The 24,623-nt window shown below is 47.4% G+C and overlaps 1 protein-coding gene across 1 annotated transcript in view; it reads right to left on the bottom strand.

The window, feature by feature from the left end:
• The window catches only part of Tm7sf3 (transmembrane 7 superfamily member 3), a 30,178-nt gene extending 9,118 nt beyond the window's left edge, over window positions 1–21,060 (bottom strand). The window contains exons 1-7 of the mRNA XM_038318495.1: window positions 20,913–21,060; window positions 11,451–11,605; window positions 9,162–9,312; window positions 7,573–7,693; window positions 4,676–4,847; window positions 3,274–3,451; window positions 324–410 (exon numbers count right to left, since the gene is read on the bottom strand). Of these exons, the coding sequence (XP_038174423.1) occupies window positions 324–410; window positions 3,274–3,451; window positions 4,676–4,847; window positions 7,573–7,693; window positions 9,162–9,312; window positions 11,451–11,605; window positions 20,913–20,988 (940 nt within the window). The 5' untranslated portion in view covers window positions 20,989–21,060. The remainder of the gene's footprint in view (window positions 1–323; window positions 411–3,273; window positions 3,452–4,675; window positions 4,848–7,572; window positions 7,694–9,161; window positions 9,313–11,450; window positions 11,606–20,912) is intronic.
• Between the last annotated feature and the right edge of the window lie 3,563 nt (window positions 21,061–24,623).

Below are 24,623 nucleotides of genomic sequence, written 5' to 3'. Positions count from 1 at the left end.
CCTACGTCAGGCATCTTCACAACGCTATGAAGGCATCCGATTTACAAGTCTGTGCCCGAGCATCTAAAACTAGACATCACGGCTATTCCCAGAAAGAACTGTCATCCAAGAGGCGGGGAAACGTCAGAAGTCGGTAGTCACGGTCCTGTTATCAAATGGGTAATGGATATACTAGGCCGCCTGTGTGGTGCCCGTTACATAATTTAATGGTCACTCGCTAATTTCGCGGTTCATTTACTATGTCCCCCTCTTCTTCTTTGAGGAAGGGGCTCCTTTATGTAGCCTAGGCTAGCAGAATGAGGGTCAGCTTAGGAAAAGGGTACCTGTTTTCCAGAATCTGTGTCCAAAGAAACAAATGAAGAGACCAAGCAGGGCAAACACAGTGGAGAACACTTTGGTAGATGTTCTTCCTTAAAAATACATAAAGAAAGAAATGAAAATTGGTGGCAAATGCATCCGCATAAACTAATAAGCAAAGCAGGGAGGAGAGGAAGGTGAGCTGGCTTGAGATCATTGCTCCCAAAAATATCCTTGTTCCCCTAGTGAGTTAACCTATGCAGGCGATTACTCATGGCTGCTTTTTATAACACGGAGAACCAGACAGCGCAGGCTCTTGATACCTGTGGTGTTCTCTAGGAAGGGCATAGCAGAGCGTGTGCCTAAAACACGTCTATGTCATCAACAACTAAACTGCAGAGAGAAAAGCGGGGAGACTCAGTTAAAATTCACAGACGCGTGAACTTAACGCAGATCTCACCTACAGCCTGACTCAGCCCACTGTGGTGATGCCTGCCTGTCACCCCAGCCCTGGAGGGCTGAGACAGGAGGATCACTGTATATTCAAGGCCAGCTGTACTGCACAGTCAGTTCCCAGCCAGCCTGAGATAAAGAGGGGCTGGAGAGGTGGCTCGGTGAGCAAAAAACGTTCCTCGCTCTTACAGGGGACTAACAGCTCACATTCGGCTCTAACTCCAGCTCTATCGCATCCAACGTCCTCTTCTGGCCACTGCTGGCACTGCATTCACAGAGTCCACAGGCCACATGAAAGCAAAGCATGCGCATACGTAAAATAAAAGCAAATAAATTGCTCTATTGTTTTTAAAAATAGATAGCCATTATCAAGAGAAAACACAGCTCAGCAAATTCACCTTCCTTGGAAACCCTTCAAAAATGAGCATCAGGAAACAATCCTTCAATAAGAGCAGACGCAAAACACCCACACACGCTGAAAAACTCACAAGCTGGTCACAAATTCAAACACAACAGTGATGTGGGGCTCCCCTCTGTATGCTGTCATTATGTTTTATTACCATTGGCTAATAAAGAAGCTGCCTCAGCCAATGGTTTGGCAGAGTAAAAGCCAGGTGGGAAATCCGAACAGAGATGTAGAGAGAGAGCAGGCAGAGTCAGGGAGATGACATGAGGCTGCCGACGGAGAAGGACACTGGAACCTACCCAGCAAGCCACAGCCTCGTGGCAATACATAGATTAATGGAGATGGGTTAGTTTAAGATGTAAGAGCTACCTAGAAATATGCCTGAGCCATTGGCCAAGCAGTGTTGAAATTAATATGTTTCTGTGCGATCATTCGGGACAGGGCATCCAGGAAACTAAAGCACAGTCTCCGGCTGCACATCAGTGTCCAGTAGAGAGAGCATGAGGACACGCCGCATGTAAGCGACAAATGAACGGTGTGATTCACGGTCAATCCACAGATCTGCTTCTCTCAGAACCACACTGTGAGAGCAACTGAGAGACGATAAAAATGTGCATTCTGCTTCAGAATGTGGGTGACTGTCATCAAACTCACAGAGCTGGCAGGACATTCTGGGGCATGGAAAGACAGCTTACTTAGGAAAAAGTCTCACAAGCCCGAGGATGGGAGTTCGGATCAACACTCACATATAAGGTTGGGTACGACAGTGAATGCTCCCCGGGGCTGGGAGGTGGGACGGGAGGACCCCTGGGGCTTGCTGGCCGCTGGTCTAGCCAAAGTGGGGAGTCCCAGCTACAGCAGGAGACTCTGCCTCCAAAGATGATGTGGAGAGTGACGTGGGAAGACATCCAACACCAGCCTCTGGCCTCCACACGCACACACGTGTGCACACACATGAACACGTCTTAGTTACTTTTCTATTGGTGTAAAGACACACCATGACCAAAGCAACTTAAAAAATAAGTTGAAACCTAGAACCCACTCCGCCCCACAGGTGGATCTGGACCCCCTATCCCATCCCATCCCCTTGGCTTTGTGACTCCTGTTCTCCAGGCTCTGATGGTCTCACTGCCCAGCTCAAACCTCCAGGCAGGTGTTCAGGAGCAGGGCTTGGCATGGCTGTCCCCGCTGCCTGGCACGTACGGAGCCCCAATGTGCCCCACAGGGCCTTCACCAGCCACATCACCTCACCTTTCTCTCATCCGCATGCGACTGCTCCTGTCCTGCTCTGTGTTTCTTCCTGGTACCCATGAGCTTCTCAAATGCTACTACATATGTGTGTGTGTTATATGTATTATAAATACAGCATACCCATATTATCTCCCTCACTACACACTCACACACACACACCACATTCACACACACACTCACACACACATACACTCATACACACACCACATTCACACACACACTCACACACACCACTCACACCACACTCACACACACTCACACATACCACACACACTCACACACACACTCACACACCACACACACCACACTCACACACACACTCACACACACCACACACTCACACACACTCACACACCACACACACACCACACACACACACTGTATATGGCAGGGAAACTGACCCCGAGTAAATGTGCGACAATCTGGCTTGTCTGTTGTCATTGCAGTACTCTGGTTTTGCGCTGATATATTCTGTTGCCTTGCATGGGGTATAGTAACATGGCACCTTTTTTTCAGATTTATTTATTTTATGTGTTGAGTGTTTTGCTTGCACGAGGGTCTGTTTACCACGTGCATTCCTGGTGCTCACAGAGGTCAGCAGAGGTTGGCAGATCCCCTGGAACTGGAGTTACAGATGGTTGTGAGCTGTCACGTGGGTGCTGGGAACTGAATCTGGGTCCTTTGCAAGAACAAGTGCTCTAACTAGTGAGCCATCCCTTCCCCTGAGTGGGGGTCTTACAAACGGTAACAGCTGAGCGAGCAGAAGCTAGACAAAGCATCTCTGGACAATCTTAAGCTCTTCACGAGTGGAAACTGATCTGCCAAGCCAAGGACGCATCTGTCCGGGTTCAAGTGCACATACTCACCAGGAGAGACACAGCTCCCATCCCCTGACTCCAAGCTGCAGGCATACGTGTGCACAGGAACATAGGCGGCAGACGTATTGAGGGACGGGTCCCAAACGATGACATTATAAATGACTCCTTGTCCCGGGAGGGAAGAGAAGGACACTGTTGTTTTGTCGTCTGCTGTCAGGGTAACCACCTACAGCCAAACGTAACAAGCCGTGTTTACATGGCCTTTTAGAACCAGGACAGTGTACACTCCAGGACGGAGTCCCCAGGAGCGACTGACAGCTGAGGGCTTTGGGAGAGGGAAAGTCAGCTTCCTTCTGGGAAAGACTTTATTTTGTTGTGGATGCACACATGTGCGTGTGCGTGTACGTGTGTGAGATTGTCCATGGAATGTGGTACTCACAGAGTCCAGAAGGGGGTGTCAGATCCCCCGGAGCTAGAGCTACAGGCAGTTCTGAGCAGCCTGATGGAGGTGCTGGGAAATGAATCCAACCAAGCCCTCTGCGAGCACAGCAAGTGCTCTCAACAGCTGGGCCATCTCTCCAGCCCCGAGAGTCAGTCTTCTTTAAGAATGTAGCCTCTGGCTGGAGAGGTGGCTCAGCGGTTAAAAGCACTGGCTGCTTTTCCAGAGATCCTGAGTTCAATACCCAGCAAACAAATGGTGGCTCACAAGCACCTATAATGAGAGCTGGTGCCCTCTTCTGGCAGAACACTGAATATATAATAAATAAGTAAACCTTAAAAAAAAAATCTGGGCAGTGGTGGTGCACACCTTTAATCCCAACACCTGGGAGGTGGATCTCTGTGAGTTCAAGGCCAGCGTGGTGTGCAGAGAGAGTTCCAGGACAGGCTCCATAGAGAAACATTGTCTTGAAAAACAAACAACAAAGAATGTATCCCCTGTAGGCTGACCACGCTCCACTGGATGGCTCATACCCGTAAGTGCACGGTTAGCACAAACAGGACTCAGTAGGTTATTTGAATCAAACAAGGAGACAGAAGTTGAGAGGGAGTTCAGGGGTGGATCTGGGCAGGGAGGTGGTGATGCATGCCTTTAATCCCAGCACTCGGGAGGCAGAGGCAGGCGGATCTCTGTGAGTTCGAGGCCAGCCTGGTCTACAAGAGCTAGTTCCAGGACAGGCTCTAAAGCCACAGAGAAACCCTGTCTCGAAACAAAACAAAACAAATGAACACCAATGGGTATATCCTTCAGCTGTTTCTCAGTTTTTAGACTTTTCCCTTTACACTTTCCAGAAGCCCTTATCTAAGTTACTGGAGTGTACAAAAAATTATCACCTACTTCCTTCCCTACGTCAGGATGATGAGGTCACAGACGAAGTGACTCGCTTCTCAAATGCTAACATTGTGTCAGAGCACCCGACCCTGCCGCATGAGCCGCAAGATCCAGACTCACCTTTACTGCACTGGCCTTCACCTGGGGCACCTGGGCCATCCTCTGAAGATGATGGAGCAGCGAGGCCTCAGTGAGGTCGCCCTCGGGCAGAAAGTACTGATACACATCGTACCGCAGCCTCCACCTGGACTCCTGGCCAGTGCTCACGTCACACGGTGGGGGCTCCACGCCTCTAAAGCCAACCAACAAAACTGAGCATCAATGCCTTGTGGCTCAAGTCCTGTCGATGGGATGGAGCCAGGGCTCTGATTTCAGTTTTCTGTAGACACAGCTCCAATTTTACCACTGTGGAGCCTACGTGGTACTCCAGAGGGAAGTTGCACACAGCGATGGGCTGGATCGGCGCTGCTCAAAATCCACACCACAAGTCCCTGTCTCCAATGTGACAGCATTAGAAGTGGGAGATAATTAGGTCATGAGGGAGGAACCCTGAGTGGGACTGGTGTCCTCATACACGAGCCCCGGGCAGGTCTCAGGAACACTTCCCTTCTCATATGGATTGAATACGAAATCTGTAACCTGCAGGACAGCCCTGCCAAGAGCCCAAAGGTGCCACCTTCAGGAATGTGAGAAGGACATTTCTGGCATGATGCACAGCTGTAACTTGAGAAGCAACTTCAAGTCAAGCCTGGTCTACACGGAAACTTCCGAACCAGCCAGGGACATGTGTGAGGAAATAAATCAATGCCTACAAGTAAGGGGATGAATAAATCCCTGTTGTTCATAATCGACTCATGGAGTTTATGGTACAGATCGACAGTCCTTAATCTAAAAACCTGGAAGCTAGGACTTCCTGGGCTCGTCTAAGAGTTAAGTTTCACATTTGTTACTATTCTGGGTTCTCAGATTAGGGATGTTCAGCCGTTAAGGTCTATTCAAATTTCCATCGCTTCTGGCCCCAGTGCTTCAGGTAAGGGATGCTTAGCCTATTCTTTACGGAGGTGGTACTATCACAGACACAGACAGACACACACATGCAGAGGTCAAGGTAGAGAGCGGCACTCACTATCACACACACACACACAGAGGCCAATGTGGACAGCGGTACTGACTATCACACAACACACATACACAAACACGCATACACATACACACACACACACAGAGGCCGATGTGGACAGCGGTACTGACTATCACGTAACACACATACACACACACACATACACATACACACACACACACAGAGGCCGATGTGGCTGAAAGAAAAAAAACAGATTCTAAAGTGGGTTGTGCCCAGAACATCTTTGCTATTTGATAGTGCATCATGTGGTTTAAAAGATTTGATTTTAGTTTTAATTGTGTGTGTGCACATACACAGTCACGCAGACATGTGCACTTCTGAGTGTGGGTACCCATGGAGTCCAGAAGAGGGAGTCCAACCTCAAAGGCCCCTGAAAACATCTCTATAAAATAAAAACTGCTTCTTCACAAGAGTGCCCAGATCAAATAACAAGAGCACTCAGCACTGTGGCAGGCAGGAGGGCGGGCTGAGATCTTTCAACCACTCCTTGCTATTAAAGTGGAAACTGAGGCAGGGTTTTGAAAAATTAAATCCTCACAAGGTATAAGAATTTAGGGCTATGGAATGTCTTCTCTATTTAAATGCTTTGAGAAAACCAAGACAGGGCTGGAAAGACAGTTCAGTGGTTAAGTTCACTTATTTCTCTTACAGAGAACCCCAGCGCCCACACTAGGTTGCTCACAACCACCTGTAACTCCAGTTCCAGGGTGTTGTGGGAATTACTTTAACTGTGTAAAGGTGTGTTACATGTTTCAGCTGCCTTCATTAACGATGTAAAGATGTGTTGCATTTGTTTCACCTTGCCTGCCTAAGGCACCTGACTGGTCTAATAAAGAGCTGAATGACCAGCATCTAGGCGGAGAGGGACAGGAGGAGTTGGGGGGCAGAGAGAATGAATAGGAGGAGAAATCTAGGCTTGAGAAGGGAACGAGAGAGAAAAAGAGAGACACCCGGGGTCAGCCAAGCAACTGCCAGCCAGCAGACAAGGAACAGGACATAAAAAAAGAAAGAAAGGTAAAAAGCCCCAAGACAAAATGTAGATAAAGAGAAACAGATTAAATAAGAGTTAGGCTAAGGTCGAGCATCTGTAACTGTTAAGTCAGTGTGCCATGATTTGGGAGCTGGTTGGTGGCCTAAAAGAAAGCCCGCTACACCAGGGCATCCGGCACCCCAGCCTTTCCAGGCACCTGCACTCCTGTGCACACATCTGTAACCAAAGATTGTTCTGTTTCCCGGCCACCCAGACCTGAATAATCATACAGAAACTAGATTAATTATAACACTGGTCAGCCTATTAGCTCAGGCTTATTATTAACTAACTCTTACATCTTAAAATAACCCATTTCTATTATTTTATATTTTACCACAAGGCTATGGCCTACCAATAGGCGTTTTTCTCCTTTGGCAGCTATATGGCATCCCCTTGACTCTTCCTACTCTCTATATCTCTGTTCAGATTTCTCACCTGGCTTCACTCTGCTAAGCCATTGGCCAAAACAGCTTTGTTCATCAACCAATAAATCAACATCTATACAGAAGGCCATCCCACATCACATATCCACATATACATAGACACACAAAAATAATAAAAATTTAAATCTTAAAAAAAAGAAAACTAAGATACACTTCCAATCTCCCAACAGGCTCATACCACACCTGTCTCTTCAAATAAAGAATTCAAAATGATTAAGGAGAATATTCAGTATAAACAATAACTCAAATATTAGCATTGAGATTTAAATTATGTCACACCCCCCAACAAAAAAGAACTCAACTTTACTCTAGAAAATGATGGTTTGAGACAGTTGGTTGTACCTGCTCTGCAGTCAAGAGTACCCTAGGAGGGATTTCGACAGAGGGAGTTTGGCCGTCATACCTTGCATAGCCTAGGTTGGCTGGTGCAAACTTGATAGTTGTTTCAAAAGGATTATAGTCCAAGTAAATGTTGGGATCGATATCTAAATCAAACTCCAAATTACAGCCTCCAGGAATGGGATCTGGAGGAAAAACAATGAGATTAGTAACCCAAGAACTCTTATCACGCTCCGGGAAACAGATCTTTCACCAGAGCTTCCTATATAGCATACATAGGTCAGCACAGAACACCAGCGTTTTCTGCCGTATCATGACTGGGGTTCGGAAGTGCACAGGTCCCTCATTCCCAGTTCCCTCAAAATGTCCTTCTCAAACTCGGGGCTGTATGCACTGTACCGCAGAGCTGCCCCCCAGCCCTACTCCCAAACTTCAGCAGTCTGAATTTCTCCACTCCGCCATCGCTTAGCCATCGCTGTGACCTGGCTCTCAAGAGTCTGAATTTCTCCACTCCGCCATCGCTTAGCCATTGCTGTGACCTGGCTCTCGTCCCTACGCTATCAAGAGAACTCTCTGACTCACGGCTGCTGTCACTCTGACGCTGCTGGTCACTTCTCTGACTTTACTATGCACCACTCCTGGCTCGGGTGCTCCTCCTACCTCCAGAGATCTCAGCCCTGTACTTACTCTGCAGTAGTTGTCACCAGCCCAGTCCAGTGCCTGACGTGTGCTCCACACTAGGAAACGATCAAATTCCCCCAGGTGTCTGAGTTCCTGCTTGAAAGATCTCATGCATGGCCTTGGCTTTATAGCGGCTGTCTATCCAACCTCACTCCTCTACCCCCGGCCAGCACTCTAACTGCCAACCCTGAGCTTCTGATCTGATGTCCTACAAGCACCTCAGATTTGCTGTGCCCCTTTCAGAACTCACTACTGACTCCATGACACCCATAAAAGAACCGGCTCCTCAGACAGCACCATAGCTAAACTGGACAGGAGCTTAGGCTCCTCTCTAACGTGCAGCCACTGTTCCAACCCTCCAGCCCCGGCTCAGGACCTGTGTTCAGATGTCCTCACAGCCGTACCCAGTGCTGACTCTGCTCTTTCTTCTTCATGTAGCTCAGGCTGGCCTTCGACCTGCACAGAGCTGCCTGTGAACTGTCAGTCCTCTTGCCTCCACCTCCCCTGGGCTGGATTACAGGCATGTGACACAGTGGCCAGTTTTCCGGACATGGAACCCAGGGCACCGTGCATGCTGGGCAAGCACTGACCAACCAAGCTACATCATTAGGCCTTTCTAAAGATGAAACAGACTACAGCACTCCTCTGCCCCAGCTATCTGCTTCCTCTGAACCCACCTTAGCACTGTGTGCAAAGGCGTGCAAGGCTCTTTGCTCCCTGGCTCTAGACACCCATTGCTGGCCACTCTCCAAACCCTGCACCTCCCTTAGGACAAGCCTGCCGCCACCTCTGCCTACAATAACGTGTAACTGCGAAGGGCTGGTTCTAAGGCTGCTTTTTCTGCCGCTCTTACACCGAAACACTCCGATCAAATAAACTGCACTCGTAATAAACAATCTTACCAGGGTAATTTTCCTTAGGTTTCCACAAACAAAGTCCACATCCCACAGATGAACTCAGACAGGAAATTACCTCTTTCTGAGTAGGAGAGTGGAATGGCCACGTTTTGAACAGGCTTGGCTTCTTTCGTCTCCAAGTACCAAGTGCACATAGTCTGCTCGGGTCTAAGAATGAAAACCAGCCCTCTGTCGCTGCCTGTGCCTGAGGTGCCCGGGAGGAGGGTCTGCATTTGGGAAGCAAAGCCACCATGAAGACAGAAGTGAGAAGTCTCATACACTGCAGAGCTACCCAGTGTGTGCAGCCCTCCCCAAACCCCTCTTCACCTCTATGTTCATACATCCACACCTTCGCAACACATCATCATTGAGGGCTGGAGATGGCTCAGTGGTTAAGAGCACTGGTTGCTCTTCCACAGGACCTGAGTTCGATTCCCAGCCTTCACATGATGGCTCCAAACAGTCTATAGTTCCAGTTCCAAGAGATCTGAAACCTTCTGGTCTATACAGGGACCAGGCACATATGTGGCACACAAACACAAACGCTGACAACAGCACACCGTATAAAATACAGTTTAGATCTATACTATTGCCTCAGTCAGTCTGAACTGCTGTAACAAATACAACAGATTTAGGGTTTATAAACACAGCAGAGCGAGGAAGGCACTCTTGGGGAGCCTGTTTTATAGGGGTGATATCTTATCGGTAAAGGCTTTCTTGTGACACCTCCTATTTACTGCTTTTAAGTATCTTTATGGGTATCTGTGCGTGTGTATGCACGTGTGAATATGTACATATGCCAGGTGTGTGAGCATACATGTAGAGGCCAGAGGCTGACACTGGGTATCACCCTTTATTCCTCTTCAATTTATTATTTTAATTAATTTATATATTTTAGACTTATCATTTGTTTTGTTTTTGTTTGCCTGCATGTATGCATGTGCACCACGCGTGTGCCTGGGGCCCTCAGAGGGTGTCAGATCTCCTGAGATTGGAGTTAGAGATGGACATGAGCCTGCCCCGTGAATGCTGGGGACAGAGCCCAGGCAGGAACAAGCACTCCTGACCGCTGAGCCTTCTCTCCGGCCCCTCCTGCTCTCTCACTGAGCCTGGGGCTCAATGATTGGCTACACTGACCAGCCAGGGAGCCCAGTTTCCACCTACAAGGTGCCGGGCTGACAAACACACACCAGGCCCAGCTGCCTTTTTGTTTGTTTTGGTGGGTTCTAGAGATCAAAATCTCCTCGGAGGGCCCTCCGTTTCTATTTCTTAACACCAAGACCCTAGGGGTAAAGCACTTGCCTCTCAGGGGCCAAATGGCCTGGGTTTTGGTCCCAGCTTGATGGGGGGGGGGCGGTTGGAATAAACTTTTCTTTTCTTTTCTTTTCTTTTCTTTTCGGTTTTTCGAGACAGGGTTTCTCTGTAGCTTTGTATCCTGTCCTGAAACTAGCTCTTGTAGCCCAGGCTGGCCTCGAACTCAGAGAGATCCTCCTGTCTCTGCCTCCTGAGTTGCTGGGATTAAAGGCATGCGCCACCACTGCCCAGCTGAAGTTTTCAAGTTTTCAAAGACTATAGTTCAACTGAATTAAGATTTATTCTGTCAGGTTCTGAGGCTAACAAAACAAAACAGGAGCTTTGGTCCCAAAGAGTTCAGTTTACAAAAAGCTTTGGTCTTAAGGATTTATTTATTTGGTCACTATCTTTATCTTGTTGTCTGGTGCCTGTGGAGGTAGAGGAGGCCGTCAGAGTCTCAGGGACTGGAGTTAGAGATGGTTGTGAGCCAGTACTGGAGTACTGGGAACCAAACCCAGGTCCTCTGCAAGAGCAGCCAGTGCTCTTTAACCACGGAGCCATTTCTCCAGCCTGCTGGTAACCCTCTTCCTTTAAGACAAGGGTCCACGTAGGACAGGCAGGCTCAGCCTCAGTACACAGCTGACGCTGGCCTTAAGCTCTTAGCCCTTCCTGCCTTTGGAATCAGAATGTTCTCTGAAGGCTGAGTGAATAAGAAAGAAAAAAGGTACCAGGTGAGTTTCAATTTGGCAAGCTTCAAAGGGAGCAGAGCGAGTAGAGTCTATGGCTTCAAAGGACCGCTTGCCGCGACAAACAAAAAAACATGAGAGCGCCCCGCCCATCAGGGGGACAGAGGACGGACAGTGCTTTTCACACGGACTTTTCTAGAGCCCTGTGCGGTTCAGTCTGTGAACCAGGGGAACGGAGGTAGCTTAGGCAATGAGACTCTGTGACCAAGGTGACGGGGGCCTTTGCTGGAGACCAGGCCCACGCATACATGCGGACGTTAGATTCTAACATGCGAGGCTCGACACTGTAGAGACGATCTCTTTACTGGAATCATCCTTGTGCTTACCTTAGTGAACGAGACGGTGGTGTTCTGATACTGCGAGTGTATTTGGAAAAGAAGAAAGGTCACATTGCTTGAAATATGGCGCAGAATGGCCTCCTGCGGAAGGGGCCTGCTAAGCAGGAAGTACGTAAACTTTCCCACAGAAAATTCAAGAAAACCTACAATGGGAAAATGTTCATTACAATATTGTACCTCTAGTATAAACTATGCAGATTTCATTCATTAAAAAATGTACAATGCTAGTAACCCTCAGGAAAACCCCTTGAGAGCCAGGTCTGGTGGTGCCTGCCTGTTCTCTCAGCCCGTGGGAGGCTAAGCAGAGGGATCTATGTAAGAGAAGGCCAGCCTGGGCTCAGATCAAGGACCTGCTGTTGTTTAGGTGGTGCGTGTGAAGAGGAGGAGACATACAGATTGCAGCCCAGAGCTCACGGCAGGCATGGCTACCTGTACCAGGCCTGCATATGACTGACCCTGTCAGCAGTCACGGATAGGAGAGCGGCTCCGGGGCCCTGCCCTTCCTGCTGAACTATGACTCCTGACACAGTCTAGGGGTGTCACTATCTTCAGCTGTGAGCCCATTACTGTGCCTACCGGTCTCCAACAGCTACTTTCACACCCATGTATGAAAATGACAAACGTTTTGATTCATTTTTTAAAAAATGACCCTGTCCCGAGAACACCAGTGTGCTTCCTGGCCTGTCTGCCGCAGCGGGGTCAGTTTTCCTGGCCCTTGGGGATCGCGAACATCTCACCGTGCAAGGAGCACTCAGCTCACTTCTGTCCTCCATTTTCACATTTCACCCCCACACACACCACACACACCACATACACACACACCACACACACACATACCACACATACACACACATATACACATATACCACACACACACACCACACACACACACCACACACACACACCACACACACATACCACACACACACAACACACACACATACCACACACACACCACACATACACACACCCATATCACACAAACACACACACCACAAATACACACATGATGTAGGAGTGTTCCTATCTATCTGCTGTTTCATTGGTTAATTAATAAAGAAACTGCTTGGCCTGATAGGTCAGAACATAGGTGGGTGGAGTAGACAGAACAGAATGCTGGGAAGAAGGGAAGTGAGGCAACCACCATGAAGCAGTCGCCATGACTCTCCAAGACGGATGCAAGCTAGAATCTTCCCAGTAAGCCACCACCTCGTGGTGCTACATAGATTATTAGATATGGGTTAAAGCAAGATATTTGAGAATTAGCTAATAAGAGGCTGAAACTAAAGGGCCAGGCAGTGTTTAAATGAATACAGTTTGTGTGTTATTATTTCGGGACATAAGCTAGTCAGGTGGCCGGGAGCCTGGTAGGAATGCAGCCAGCCACTCCCATCACCACACACACACACACATATACACATATACCACACACATACACCATACACACCACACACACACAGAGAGAGAGAAAGAGAGAGAGAGAGAGAGAGAGCGCTCTCCTCCCTCATTTTCTCCATCTGGCAAGTATCAGCAGCACTTATAAGATCACTCTGTCTGTACCTAAGACTTGGGCAAGCAAATTCACTACAGCTCATGTCTCCAAGTCCCCCCACCCCCGCCACCGTCATCTCTTGGGCTTGCCTCCAATGGGCTCTGGAACATGCTCTGGTGGACTTAGCATCAAGATGTATCATGCTTATTTCCACATATGTGCAAGAAGAAGACATGCAACTGTTCGACACGGACCACTTACTAGGTCACAGGCATCTGTCCATGTCAATGCTGATAATTCAGGGGCTGTGGCTGTAGCTCAATGACAGGGCACGTGTGTATCACATGTGAGCCCCTGGCATCCATACCAGTACTGGGGGGGAAGGGTAATTCTAGCTTGGCCCTTTTTAAAGCTATTTAGCATCCCCTTGTATGTATGTATGTATGTATGTATGTATACATACCATATTTATTACACACATATACTGATGACCATAATCACTGCTATTCTAGTATGAAAAACAAATCAGGAAAATGGCTATGCATGGCATGCAGGCTTTTAATCTCAGCACTCAGAGGTCAAAGTTAGCCTCAGCAAGACAGTGAGTTTGGAGCCAGCCTGCAATACAGAAGACTCTGTCTCACAGTTCCCCAAAATAAAATAATAAAATAGTTTTGTCTCAAGGGAGAGTGTTCTACGATGCATACAGGGCAGATGATAAACTTATGTGAGATTTTTGCTGCCAGGTAGTAACAGATGACCTTTGTCCTTATGGTTAAACTGTAGCTAAGGTGTATTCCTGTCTGAAAACACATGAATGAAAACCAACAGCCTCAGACACTGCCTCGGGAACAGGACTGACAGTTTAAGCTGAAGCCTCTGCCTTCAAGAATTCCGCCCAGCCTTCCAGGAACCATGAGACCTCTGGCTCGGTGTGGACTGCATTTGCAGAGAAGATGTTCACGGAGGCCCCACCCCCAAACAGAGGGAGGCCCTACCCCCACACAGAGGGAAGCCCCACCCCCACATGCCTGTGGCAGGAACCAGGCAGAAGACAGATAGTGAAGGTGGGTGGGGAGACATTATTTATGGCATCTAAAACCTAGTCCTGTTGCTTTCATATCAGTAACATTAAGAACAGGTACTGTTGTCTGTGGTTTTCTATCCTGCCTGGTTCCAGCAATCATTAAGTCCCAAAGAAATCACACAGAGGTCTGTATTAGTTATAAACTGATTGGCCCAGTATCTCAGGCTTCTTATTAACTCTTACAACTTATATTAGCTCATTATTCTTATCTATGCTAACCACATGCTCGGTACCTTATTCAGCGGGGCAATCACATATTGCTTCTTTTGTGTCTGGGACAGGACTGTGTACCAACCTTTCCTCTTCCCAGAATTCTCCTGTTCTCATTGACCCGCCTCTACTTCCTGTCTGGTTGTCCCGCCTATACTTCCTGCCTGGCTACTGGTCAATCAGCGTTTATTTAAAATATAATTGACAGAATACAGACCATTGTCCCACACCACTTCCCCCTCTTAAAAAAAAAAAAAACAAGAACTCTGAATCTAATATCCTTTGTTTAGCTTTTCTCCTGACCATTAGCCATAACAACTTGTAACCAACATTCTAAACAAAGGAAAATATCCCTAGTCCATTTTTGGGGAATGAGGGCATTAGTATTTCAGGCTACTTCCTGCTGGTTGGGGGTGCTGATAATCTTATGGGGACCTAAAGAAAATTTCGAATTATGATCAAGTCCTGACTGGAGTATCCTGCGAGTCTTGATCATCTCAGGCAGCAGTCTTGAACCTGTCCTAGATGTAGAACTCAGACATCTGGGCCATCTGTTCCTACCAGAGATTTCTCAGGTGGTCTTCTTTGGTCAAACCTGATTTTTTTTTAACTCAGAATGAATCTACAGCCTCTCATTTTCTGTGTAAATAAAAGCAAATCCTCTTCTCCAATGTAACATACCTTTTGACTTCAATTTTGAAGTCAAGGTATTTTCAAAATACCTATCTTGGATTAATTCAGCAGCATTTATAAGCAAATATCTTTTAGCAGCTGTTGCTCCTTCCTCAGCATTCAAACAATTCAAAGAGAACATAATAACATACAGTATCCAGATTCTCTGTGTGTTTTCCATCTTTATGTGACTTTATTTTAAACTCTATTTTTTTATTTTTAATTTTTGGCTTTTTGAGACAGGGTTTCTCTATGTATCTTTGTCCTGGAATTCATTCTCTATACCAGGCTATCCTTGAACTCACAGAGATCTGCCTCCCTCTGCCTCCCAAGTGCTGGAATTAAAGGTGTGCGCCACCACACTCAACTACTCTCTTTTTATTTTATTTTAAGGACATTAACCTTTTTTTCTCCCAAGCCTGCATATATTTTTAACACACTGTAAACCATTTAGAGGTTCTTTTTTATCTTTGAATCTCTCTTTACTGTATATTTCTCTTTGTCTGACCACACGAGTCTTTAATTTGCCAGGCAATATGGTTAGGATTAAAGCCATAGCTTTGACGGCTTGATCCAGCCCATTCTTTAGCTTTCTGAGATTCCAGCCTCCTGGTGAGGTACCAGCTGTAGCCATGTTTATTGCCACAACTCTATGGCGTTTCAAGGTCTCTGCCACCACCAAAAAGCATGCAGTCAGCTTTTCAGCTTTTAAGTGTTTCATGGCAGGACCTCTTAAAAGAGCTGCAGGGTTTTGCAGCTAAAGCTGAGTCAGGAAGCCTCTTAAATAAGAGCACTTGCCTCTAGCAAACAGCCCACTCAAGAAAGTGCTACTATTAAGAAACCATGCTTATCACTATTCTTTTTTTTTTTTTTTTTTTTTTTTTAATCAAGAATAACTTCCCAAGTTCTCATTGAAAACCAACAGCCCGAGACACTGCCTAGGGAACAGAACTGAGTTTAAGCTGAAGCCTCTGCCTTCAAGAACTCCACCCAGCCTTCCAGGAACCATGAGACCTCTGGCTCGGTGTGGACGGCATTTGCAGAGATGCTCACGGAGGCCCCACCCCCACACGGAGGGAGCCCCCGCCCCCACACGGAGGGAGGCCCCACCCCCACACGGAGGGAGGCCCCGCCCCCACATGCCCGTGGCAGGAACCAGGCAGAAGACAGTGAGGCCAGTGGGTAGACATTGTCTATGGCATCTAAAACCTAGTCCTGTTGCTTTCATATCAGTAACATTAAGAAAAGTACCCTAAATTATTTCTCTTTTCCAACACAGCTCTGATTAATCACATTTTCTATAGTTATCGGAAGTGTCCTTATCGTAAGGAAATCACCATATATCCTGGTTGTTTGTGGCGATCATGGAGGTTCAGCTGTAGGTCCACACTCTCCCAAATCCCTAGCAGTAGCTGCAGATTGAACTTAAAACCACACACGTGTTCAAACAGCACAGAGAAGGGTTCGGACGATCACTCAGTCGGCAGAGGGCCTTAACTAAAGCCCCCATTGGCTCACCAACAGTACATCAGCAGGTGCTGGACGCTGTATCCCAACACGGGGGAGACGGGTGGAGGCAGGAGGAGCAGAAGTTCAAGTCACTTGCAGCTATGTGGGTAGTTCAAGGCCAGCCTGTCTGGAAAAACAAAACAGAAAGTTCTCCAGGTAACTGAGAACTGCAAACAGCATGTTGGTGAATAAGAGAGGCTTGAGCACATGTCTCCATTTCTAACTGAATGTCTCGTGTACAGCAATGAGTGGCCATCCAAGAACCATTGGGCAATTTGTATAGATGATTGCATTTTAACTCAAGCTTATGTGGTTTCCCTCCTAGCTATGCAGGTCTCTGTCCTATCTGATGATCCAGAGGCTAGTGCTGGACCAGTAGCCTGACAGCAAAAGCTTGTTCAACAGAGACTGAACTGTGCGCCGCCCTGAGGCCAGGTAATTATCTCCTCAGGGCCTCTGTTCTCTCCTGTAAAAGGGAGGTGACTATGTTACAGAAATCACTGGACTGATCAAAGCACCAACCAAATGGAAAATGGTTTTATAATCACCACGAGCTTCCTTAGCCTGCCAGTGCCCTGGAGATGCAGCAACTCACAGAAAAAGAAACGCCAAAACCTTCCAGGCATTGTCAGATTGGCCCTACAGAGAAAGCAGCCGGGAGCGGACAAACATACCCAGAGATGCTGGGCCAGTCGTAAGCAGCAATGAGGGGACTTCCACAGAGTGACAAGAAGAGACACTCCACGGGGGCCCAGGGGATAGCTTAGTGGTAGATGCTTGCTCGGGGCGCTGGGTTCAATGTCCAGCACTGCCAAAAGCCTAGGGGGGGGGCTGGAGAGACGGCTCAGAGGTTAAGAGCATTGCCTGCTCTTCCAAAGGTCCTGAGTTCAATTCCCAGCAACCACGTGGTGGCTCACAACCATCTGTAATGGGGTCTGGTGCCCTCTTCTGACCTGCAGTCATACACACAGACAGAATATTGTATACATAATAAATAAATAAATATAAAAAAAAAAGCCTAGGGGGAGGGGGGAAGGGCAGTGAGAGATAACTCCATGTCCTAACATATGAAGCCCTGGGAAGAACACTCACACACACACACATACACACACACATGAGAGAGAGAGACAGAGACAGAGACAGACAGACAGAGAGAGAGAGAGAGAGAGAGAGAGAGAGAGAGAGAGAGAGAGAGAGAGAGAGAGAGGAAAGTCAAAACAGCTTTTACCGCATACATGATAGAAACTTCATTTAATTTTTCTTTTGTTTGATTCTGTTGTTATTTGTTTGTTTTCTGGTACTGGAGAATGAACCCAGAACCTCTAGGCATGAAGCAAGTCTACCACATAACCACAGCCCCAGCTCCTCTATAATATTTGTATTTCAAGGTAGGGCCTAAGTTGCCCACGGTGACCTTGAAGAACTTACTCTATTGCCCAAAGTGCCTTTGAATTGCAATCCTTCTGCCTCAACTTCCCAAACAGCCAGCTGGGTCAGCTCAAAGCCTGAGACACCAGACCTGGCCGGAAACTCCATTGAATTTCTTCTCACAAAAGAAATTTGGCAAGAGAAGACATACCCAAAATACATCCTGCAGAGGTTAATAGGAGCCCAACTTCACCGCCAAGCCCTCTGGAGAAGGAGGCACCGGACGCATTTGACGGGAATAATTACATCTTATGACTGGGGGTGCACATCAAAGGGCTTTTACAGGGCAGCAGCCAGTCAAGGCAAGCCTGCTCACACTGGGCTCTGGGCCTCTGCTTTGTTTCCACATGCACTTCCCATCCTTAAGGGCAGTCACTTTTTCCTTCCACGCTCCACTCCCAACCTTTTCCTCTTTCCCAACCAGATCCCTATCTTAAAACCGCCAACTCCTTCTTTTGCTGTGGTATTAAGAAGTACCCCGGGCTTCCCTCCTTGGCCACTGGGCAAGCAGCAGCCAACTTCAGAAGCACTGACAAAGCCTAGCTTCCCAATGCTTCTACCCAACCCCTTCAGTGGTCTGGTGTTCAATTGTCCCTCACTATTTTTAATCATTTGTGGGTTATTGGGTTTTGTTGAGATGGGGTCTTGTTGTGTAGCCCACACTGGCCTTGAACTGGAGGCAATCCTCCTGCTGCAGCCTGTGAAGTGCTCAGAATTACAGTTCAGCTACTGATTATTTGATTTTACTGTCAGATGAAGTCATTAACGCAAAAAAAATTAAAAGGCAAGAATTGGGGATCTAGTTGAGTGGTAGCACACTTGTCTGGTATGTGCAAGGCCCAGGGTCCAATCCTTAGCTCCACAAAGTAAATGTATAAACTCGAAGGACTCATGACGATGAACACATGGCCTTTCAGATATTTCTGGAAGTCGCCACATGCATCTATACACAGGGGCGGCCCATGGCCCTACTCAAAGCCAAAGTACAAAATGTGTGCCCAACTCAACTCTTAAAGGGCACGTTTCCAGGTGAGCAACTGCACAAGAATCTAAAGCCAAAATGAAGGCACCCAGGCAAGCAGGGAATGGGACTCCAAGAAAAGGGTGGCCACTTAGACACAGAGACAAGCCCCCCAGCCAGCCTGTCCGAGGAAGCCGCTTCTTCAGCCATCCCAGGACCCCCATCTCTCTCCCAACCCTCACTCAGCATCAAGCCACCTCCTGGGTCCTCGGTCCCCTCACCCTTCAGAGCCTGGCAGATCTTTCTAAATTACAGAGGATGTCCAGTTCCTGCCGCTTATCTATTAACAACCCAGCTGCTGTATCGGAGGGTCATGCAAGGCGTGGGGGAATTTAAGCGCTTATCAGCTGCTGAATCCCTGGATCCCATCCCTCTCCTGTACAAAACAATACTAACACAGGGCAGAAAGAACAGCACACAGCGGTGGTATCATGCTGTAATCAGGTGAGAGGGGGGTAAAAAAATACTAATTCTCAGCTTACCACTTTTCTTTCTCAACTTTTGTGTAAAAAAATTCTAGGTATTAAGTACTGAAACTCCAAACTAGAAATTTTTAAAAAAAAAAATAGTCTGACTCCCAGCCCTCCAGACTCAGCCCAAAACTCAACCCTTGAACACTCACCTTCTTCAGAGGGCTGTTTCAAAGACTAGGATTCATAGAAAGATTACACATAAGGCCTTATGCTGGGAAAGGGTTTTGTTTTTTGTTTTGTTTTGTTTTTTGTGATAGGGTCTCATGTAGCCCAGGCTGGTCTCATATTCTTTATATAGCTGAATCTGACTTTGAACTCTTGATCCTCTGGGTCCACCTTCTGAATGCTGAGGTTCTAGGCATTTACACACACACACACACACACACACACCGGTCCCTGTGGGCTGGGGATAGAAATCAGACGTTAGGCAAGCACTCACCCTACCTACTGAGCCCCATTCCCAGTCCCCAGGGGCAACGTATCAGATTCAGAAAGCGACTTTGCTATAGTGTAAGCGCCGTGCTGTTTTCAGGGTGCCACATCGGGGTTGCCACGACCTGTTCATTCGCACAGTGAAAGTCTAGAGCCTCCAGATCGTTATCTCTGGGGCTTTGAGGGTTAGAGGCTCAGGCAATGAAAGGATCCACCAGACAACCAGAGGAGAACGTTTCCCCTCATAAGCCAGAGTTTTCTTCAAGAAAATAGGGTGTGTGTGTGTGTGTGTGTTCAACACACATATATTTGTACTTTTCAACGTTGGCCTTCGTTGTACGAAAAGTTCCTAAAATGCGGTCTAACCAAGGATTTTCAGAGATAAGCATATATGGGGGGTGGGGGGAGACCCGATCCCACCACCCAGAAGACTGTTATCTTTGCAGCTTGTCTCAAGCTTAAAACAAGGAATGTACTTAACGGCTCCAGAAAAAGCACGTGATCACCAGCCTGGCACAATTAGTGCTTTTCACATTTCCCATTAATGCCTCCTCCACCCCATCCCACCCCAGTTGTCGCCTTAACCCTTTTCACTCAGCGCACATGACCTAGGATTTCCAGCCCCATCCCTGGCTCGTTTTTTCCTCTCAAACTGCAAAAATTTCATCCGTTTAGAAAAGCATCTAGATGTTGGACTGTCAAAGCCTCTGCTACTTGGAATGCCCTGTTCCTCAACAGACGTGGCTGTCCCGCAGCAGAGGCGTTAGGAGTGGTTTTAGCTTTTGTTTGTCTGAGCCTGACTCTCACTCCCCAGGCTGGCCTCGAACCCCTCACCCTTCTGCCGCAGCTTCCAGGGTGCTGAGCTAACTAACAGCCGTCAGCTTAAAGGGCCATTCCAATGTGTCTACTTAAAACTACAAACATGGCTGCTCCCGGCCGGGAAGAAGTCTGAGAAAGGGGCTACTTATCTCTTCCCGGTTTCAAGACCAAATGAGGCGCTGACAGCACGGACCAGGTCCCGAACCCGCGGCCGGCCGGAGGCGCGCATGCAGTCCCGGGGAGGGCTGCACGGATCCGGGAGGCCTGCGGCCTTGCGGGGGGAGCAGAGGCAGCTCGGGAAGCTCACCGTCGCTGGAGTTCGCCTGGGCCTCGGCGGTGCCCGCCGCCAGCACCCCCAGGACGAGCAGCCGCAGCGGCCACATCGCTGCCGACCCCGGCGGAGACGCCGCTCGGGCGGGCGGGCGGGCGGGCGGGCGAGCGGGCCGGGCGCGCAGGGTCGGGGTTGCTCCCCCGGAGCGCCCGCGCGCACCGCTCTCCCGCCGCCCCGGCTCCGCCAGGCGCGCTCTTCCGGCTGGACGGCGGCGCGCGTGCTCGCCCGCCCGGCCCCGCGGGCGCGCGCCTCCTGCCGGGCTCCCGGGCGGGGCGGGGCGGGGCGGGGCGGGGCGCTCACCAATGGGTCTTTCTTTCCGCTTTTTTCTTTCGTTCTTCCCCCCCCCCCACTTTTTTTTTTGTTTGTTTGTTTATTTGAGACAGGATTTCTCTGTGTACCCCTGGCTGTCCTGGAACTTGCTCTGTAGACCAGGCTGTTCTCGAACTCAGTGATTCCCCCTGCCTCTGCTTCCTTAAAGGTATGTGCCACCACCGCCTGGCCCATTGTGTCTAAGTACAAATTAATTTCCTTTATTCCGAGACCAGTTCTCCCGTTGCTCAGGTTGGCCTCCAACCACTGCGTACCTGGAGGATGGCCTTGAACTTCTGACCTCTTGCCCCTTCCTCCCAAGGGAGATAAACTTGTACCATTACTAAATGAACTTTATTTTATTAAGATACGGTCTTGGTTTGTAGCCCACTCTAGCCTGAAACTGACGACAGTTCTCCTGCCTCAACCTCCCCAGTGTGCAGTTATAAAATGGAGTACAATCATGGCAGGGTGCGCCTAGCCACAAACAGGTTGTTCAGTATCTTAAAAAGCAGTTATAAAAAGGGTATTGGAAGTCGGGCGGGGTGCTCTCGGGAGGCAGAGGCAGGTGGCTCCCTGTGAGTTCAAAGTCAGCCTGGTCTACAGAGTGATGTTTCAGGGAGGACAGGGCTGTTACCAAACATAAACAAAACAAATAAACCAAGGAGATTGGGAAAACAGCAAAACACAGACTTGGGTTAATAATATAATCAGTATCTTTTTCTTTTTTGAGACTTGTGTTTCAATAGAAGATACCAATGTCAAAGCTGGCAGTGGTGGTGCATGCCTTCAATCCCAGCACTAGTAGGCAGAGGTAGGTGGATCTCGTGAGTTCTAGGCCAGCCTGGTGTACAGAGTGAGTTCAGAACAGCCAGGACTACACAGAAAAACAGTGTCTCAAAACACAAAACAACAACAACAAAAAAAATACCCCCTGTGTATAGTCTGTCTTTATATGGCTTATTTTTCTTTACTCCTTTAATCTATGACTGTCTGTGAAAATTTTTGTTTTTCCCCTGTAAGCCTAAACCTTTTCTAAAATAATTCAATTAACTTTCTAAATGAAGAAGGCAGAATGGCTGGTACCTGTATTTCCAGCATTTAGGAGGCTAAGGCCGCATACTTGCTAAGAGTTAGAAAATACACAAGCTGGACTATTTAGTGAGACTCTGCTTCAAAGTCATCATAATGATGATAAAATCAATAAGCAAGATGATGTAATGGACACCAATGAATTCGTTCCTACGCAACACCACCTAGATCCGTGGTTCTCTACCTTCCTGACGCTGCAACCCTGTAATACAGTTCCTCATGTTGTGGTGACCCCCAACTATAAAATTGTTTTCAGTGCTACTTCATAACTGTCATTTTGCCACTGTCATGAATCATAATGTAAACGTCTGAACATCTGACCTGAAGTGTTCTTGGGCCTGTGGGTGTGCTATGAAAGATAGCAAGAAGGTGCCCATCACTTTCAGGGAGGAGAAACAGAATAACAGAAAACATGCATCTCAAGTCATCACACCACACACATTAAGTATGTGCCCGTGACTTTCAAGCATCAATGACACACATTGTGATCCTTTATTTGATGAAGTTATTGTTTTATGTTCCATTTTTTTGGAATTGTGACATAGAATTTTGGGTCTTTAACTAATAGCCCAGGATAGCCTAGAATTCACTACGTAGCCCAGGCTGTCTTCAATGTCCAGCAGTTAATCCTGCTGCAAAATAACTTTTAGTTGAGGCCTGACCCCTGTTTGTGTTTAACGGCCCTTTCTAGAACTTGGGGGGTTGTTGGTTTTTTAAATTTGTTTTGTTTGTGTGTGTGTGAGTGAGACATTGGGAAACTGCTACCTTCTGCAGCAACGGCCTGAGCCGTTACAGTTGCCCTCAAAACTACTTTTGAAGCATTTGCTGGGTTAGTCCTGAGCACTGATGATGTGGGATGTCCTTCTGTATATGTGTTGCTTTTATTTGTTAATGAATTAAATTGCTTTGGCCTATGGCAGGGCAGAATATAGCCAGGCTGGAAGAGATACATAGAGAGAGTAGGCAGAGTCAGAGAGATGCTGTGTAGGTACAGAAAGATGCCTGCTGGAACCTTACCAGTAGGCCACAGCCTTGCGGTGATACATAGATTAATAGAAATGGATTAATTTAAGATGTAAGAGTTAGCTAGAAACAGTGCCATTACAAGGCAGAACAGATCTTCAAATTTCCTGCTTTATGGAAAAGTCTCCAGGATACTATGGGCCTGTAGGCTGAAGATGGATGCCCCAATGTTACAGAAGAACTTTGGGTGACTGCCCAGGCAGCATGATACCTCTGTCAATTCTAGAGTTTTGGAAGTTGCTTACAATGCATTTCCTGTTTACTCAGGTAATATTATATCCTTCTGGGGCCTTTGAAGAGTTGAAAATAGATAGTTATAGTTTTCCTTAGTATTGATAAAGGATACTTAGATATAAAACTTTAGAGTCACAAAGATAGGATAGATGATAGAATATTTTCCTAAATTTGCCAAATGTAAATGAACTAAATTATAACTATAATTCTTGCTTGATAGCTGTTTTATATGTGTAATTTTATTATGTTAAAGTTAAAAATCTCCCTATTTAATTAGACAGAAATGGAGAGATGATGTGGGATGGTCTTCTGTATATGTTTTGCTTTTGTTGGTTAATGAATAAAGCTGCTTTGGCCTATAGCAGGGCAGAAAATAGCCAGGCTGGAAGAGATACAGAGAGAGAGAGAGAGAGAGAGAGAGAGAGAGAGAGAGAGAGAGAGAGAGAGAGAGAGAGTAGGTGGAGTCAGAGAGACGTCATGTAGCTGCCGAAAGAGAAAGACACCTGCTGGAATCTTACTGGTAGGCCACAGCCTCGCGCTGATACATAGATCAATAGGAATGGATTAATTTAAGATGTAAGAGTTAGTTAGAAATATGCCTGAGTCATTGGCCAAACAGTGTTGTCATTAATATAGTTTCTGTGTGATTATTCGGGTCTGGGTGGCCGGGAAATGAACGAGCAGTCTCCATTTACACACTATGGCAAAAAATAAAAATTTGTTTCCTGTAAGCTAAACATCCTTGAAAACTCACAACCCCAACCTGAACTTCTTCTCAAATCTCATGCCCATGTACTGTAGAAGAGACAGTGGTCCCCGTACAGATGGCCACAAGAGGATCATGGGGTTCCATTAGGGACGTGTCTGGGGCAGCTGCCTTGCTTTTTCTATTTGATATTAAGTTTATGTGTGAGGGTGTTTTGTCTGAATGTGTATGATGTACACCACGTGCATGCAGTGCCCGAGGAGGCCATAAGAGGGCGTCAGATCCCCTGGAACTGGAGTTAGAGATGGTTGTGAGCTGCCAAG

Source organism: Arvicola amphibius, chromosome 2 (genome assembly GCF_903992535.2).
Source record: "Arvicola amphibius chromosome 2, mArvAmp1.2, whole genome shotgun sequence".
Taxonomy (NCBI): domain Eukaryota; kingdom Metazoa; phylum Chordata; class Mammalia; order Rodentia; family Cricetidae; genus Arvicola; species Arvicola amphibius.
The sequence above is the reverse complement of the archived record's forward strand: the minus strand, read 5'-3'. Positions and strand labels throughout refer to the sequence as shown.